The sequence below is a fragment of the Arvicanthis niloticus genome, chromosome 9, assembly GCF_011762505.2.
Source record: "Arvicanthis niloticus isolate mArvNil1 chromosome 9, mArvNil1.pat.X, whole genome shotgun sequence".
NCBI classification, from domain to species: Eukaryota; Metazoa; Chordata; class Mammalia; order Rodentia; family Muridae; genus Arvicanthis; species Arvicanthis niloticus.
In genome coordinates, this window is record NC_047666.1 from 29,604,433 (window position 1) to 29,608,403 (window position 3,971).

The 3,971-nt window shown below is 39.1% G+C and overlaps 1 protein-coding gene across 1 annotated transcript; it reads right to left on the reverse strand.

The window, feature by feature from the left end:
- Nucleotides 1-1,571: 1,571 nt before the first annotated feature.
- Nucleotides 1,572-2,515, reverse strand: LOC117714728 (vomeronasal type-1 receptor 54-like). The gene is given in 2 exon segments (XM_034511323.1): nucleotides 1,572-2,470; nucleotides 2,473-2,515. Coding segments are annotated over 2 exon segments (942 nt in total).
- Nucleotides 2,516-3,971: the final 1,456 nt, after the last annotated feature.

Genomic DNA, 3,971 nt, shown 5'->3' on the forward strand with positions numbered 1-3,971 from the left:
GCCCTAACATTCACTGCATATATGTTTATAATTGTTATGTCTTCCTGAAAATTTATTCACCATGTTACTATGTAATGGCCTTATTTATCTCTTTTAATTTTGAAGTCTATTTTATCAGATACCAGAATAGCTATGCCAGCTAGTTTTAATTTTTCTTTGCTTTATAAATGGATATTTACCAGTTGACATTTATTTCTATTTATGTGTATGGTATGCATGTATGTCTATGTGGGAATATGCCACATTAATGCAGGTGATCATAGTAGCCAGAAGAGGTGTATGGATTCACTGGAGCTGGAGTGACAGACATTTGAGAATCACCTGATGTGGATACTGAGAGCCAAAGTAGCATCCTCACAGCAAGTGTTCTTAATGGCTGAGCCCTATCTCCATCCAAGTCTTTGACAGTTATATGTATTCCTTGGAGTCAACAGGTACTTGTATCTGTGTAATTTTGTTTTGTTTTGTTTTAGTGTATTTGTGTGTGGGGGGAGTATAATTTGTCTGTGTACATGTATGTGAAGGCTAGAAGATGACAACAGGTATTATCCATTGAAACATGGTTAATTAACCTCCTTTGAGATGGGATCTTTTTGGCCTAGAGCTCATTAATTAGTCTAGATTGGCTATTTAGAAATCCCCAGAATAGATGGATGGATGGATGGATGGATGGATGGATAAAGTGATTGATTTCAGCAGAATCTCAGACCGTATCTCTGGCTATAGCTCACATGGTAGTCTTGTAATCATGAATGAGCTTTCTGTCTTAGCCTCTAAGCTCTTCCTGCTCCAAGTCATCCACAGACCCCATTCTGCATGACTCTCACATCAGGCAGCATGGCAGCTTCATGTTTATTCATGTGGTACCGTGTGCAGAAGCCTATTCTCTTTTAAAGCTAATTTACAGTCTAGTGTAGGGGGCTTACACTTTGTTTATCCATCCTTAGAACTGTTTTATCCATAGACTCCATTTTTTGTCTGTCTGTCTGTCTATCTCCCTCTCTGTTTCTTTCTGTGTGTCTTTCTGTATTTTTTCTCTCTTCTTCTGTAATGTGAGTGTGTATGTCTGTGTGTCTGTCTCTCTCTCTCTCTCTCTCTCTCTCTCTGTGTGTGTGTGTGTGTGTGTGTGTGTGTTTGTGTTTGTGTGTGTGTGTGTGTGTGAGAGAGAGAGAGAGAGAGAGAGAGAGAGAGAGAGAGAGAGAGAGGAGGATATGAGATTTTCTGGTTATTTGATAATTATATTAATAAATGTTTATATACATACTTTGGCAAAACAGAGGTAACTGAGAAAATTGAATAAATGAAGAGTACCACAAGTTGTCATCAATTGCTGTGGATGATCCAGGCTATGACAAGAAATAGTTGTTTTACATTTCTCCAAACGATACAGTGGGAAGTACAAAACACTTATGTATCTGGCATGTGGTTTTTTTGTGTATACCATCACACATTTGACAGCAAGTAGGTTTAGCAACAGCAAAAAGACAACTCTGTTTTTCCACTGAAACTCATACAAACTGCTCTACAATGCATAACTCTGATGCCAGTACATTGGTTCATCTTAAAGGAACTTATGCATCCCTAAGTAACATGATGCTTACCATCCTTCCAAATATGGATCTGAAAATGCTAATTTTATGTTTTTCAGTACTGAGAATCAAAAAAGGACTGACTGTGGCATAACCATGGGTTGTGAGAATGTGGACACAATACAAAATCTGACCATCATCGATACTTCTTATGTGGGAGATGATACTGTCCAAGGTGTACATCAGCACGAAGAAGCTCATGAGGCACAGAATGGTCCTCATAGCTCTTTGTTCTGCAGATGGTTTGAGGGAAAGGCTGGTGCTATAAAGAAACTGGGACTGCTTCCTATGTCTACCTAGGAAAGTCACCATGGACCCACTTGAGAGGAGCATGAGACCTACAAAGATGACATCCTTGGAGATCAACAGTATAAAAAACGTGTGATGGACAGAGTAACTCATGGGTGCCAGAGAGCAAGATGCTGTGAGATATGTAAAGCTAGGTGAGGTCAAATTAGGCTTCACAGTTATGTACGTTACAAGGGGACTGCTAATGAATGTATAAAAGACACTCAGGAAAAGAAGGCAACCTAGCATGTGCTGTGGAGATTTATGCTTGAACTTTGCTAGGCAGGAGCTTCTGGGACTGAGGGTGACAGCCTGGAGGATACTGAGCAGGCTGGTGGCACAAAGAGAGAGGGTCCTAAAAAACCTATACAAGAATATAACAAACCTGCATGTGGTGTCATCCCATCTCCTCCATGGCATAAAAATGTCTGTAGTGACTAAACTCAAGACTATCAGCATCAGCAGGTGGATTAGAGACAAGAGACCAATGGGCAGGTCAGTGAGTCTGGACCTCTGCCCATGAAAGAACTTGAGGATGTAGAAAAGAAGAAGGAAGCTGTTGCCTAAGATCCCAATGCCAGCTCCAGAATAGTGTTTCTTATCTTATTGTTATGGGACAGTTTATTGATGTTATTCATTTTAAGGCTGAAAGAAGCAGTTGGGAACTGTACAGGGAGAATAGCATGAAGATTCCTTACCCCAAATCTAGCCTCGATCACCAACTTAAGACAATGACAGCTCCACTACTCTCAGGAGAACTTGTAGGTGTTCTTCAGTTCAGCCTTATTCCACTTAATATTGCCTCCACCTCAAGGCAGCCAGAAGCCACATCCTCTCTCTCTGCTGTTCCAAAAGTTATGTGCCCCATCTGTATATAAGCTTTCTTACATATTAAAACTGCCATGTGTTGGACTGGAGAGATGGCTCAGTGATTAAGAGCATTGTTTGCTCTTCCAGACGTCCTTAGTTCAATTCCCAGCAACCACATTGTGGCTCATAACCATCTGTAATGAGATCTGATGGTCTCTTCTGCTGTGTCTGAAGACAGCAGCATTGTACTCACATACATAAAATAAATAAATCTTTTAAAAAAGCCTGCCATGTGTCATGGAAATATTTTGTTTCCTATTGATTCACATTTGAGGTTTTCTGAGACAACAGCAATGTCTCTCAGTTCCTAGCCTGCACAAAGCCAATGAAAACCTTAATTATATATCAATATATAATTCTGTACCAATGTAAGAATTTATAACTTCAATTTTAAATGAATTACAACGATTTCTACCAATGTAAGATTATGGCTACACAATGATTTGTTCAATAATAAAATTAATAATCCATCCTATTTCTTCCCAGTTCAAACTTATGACTATTTTATCCCTTAAAATGACAACCTATCTATAATTGGTAAAGTAACCATAGCCTAGACACTCAAATCCAAGGGATTGGGCTGATCATTCTTCATGGCTTCTTCCTGCTGAATTGGGGCAATGAGAAATTCTTTAAAGGGGTGGTCAGAGGAAGGAAAATTAGAAAAATTGGTTAGACTTCAGAATTCTAGCTTTAGCATCTGTTATCCAGTCTCTGTATGCTTAGATGGCTCAGGGCTTGACTGAACTTCTGACTGAATCCATCTGAAAGGTTAGATAAGGTGACATCATCTGGAATCAATAGCAATTTCTGAATCTGTTCTGGAAGCAAGTCTCTGGACAACATCAGGAAGCAGGGGGCTGGAAAAGAAGGTCAGTTCAGCATCTCTGAGGATGGCTCTTTTCAAAGCTGTACATTCTGTAATATATAAATCTTACAACCAAAATTTTAGTACCTTGAAGATATTCATATGGATTGTGCAGGGTGCACAGACCAGTTAAGGATGAAATTTTGCTCCTTGTTTGAGCAGCGGAAAGACAACTGTCTTTTTCATGAGTTAACTTTATCAATAGCTAATTGTAATAAATCTTCATTCATGCCATATGAAGGAGGGCAAAAAGAATATTAAGGATTCCATAACCAATAAGATTTATTGTCTCATTTTAGCTGAAGTTTAGGCTAGAGACATTTTTATATCTAAGCCAGTTACTGAGCTGTTTCCAT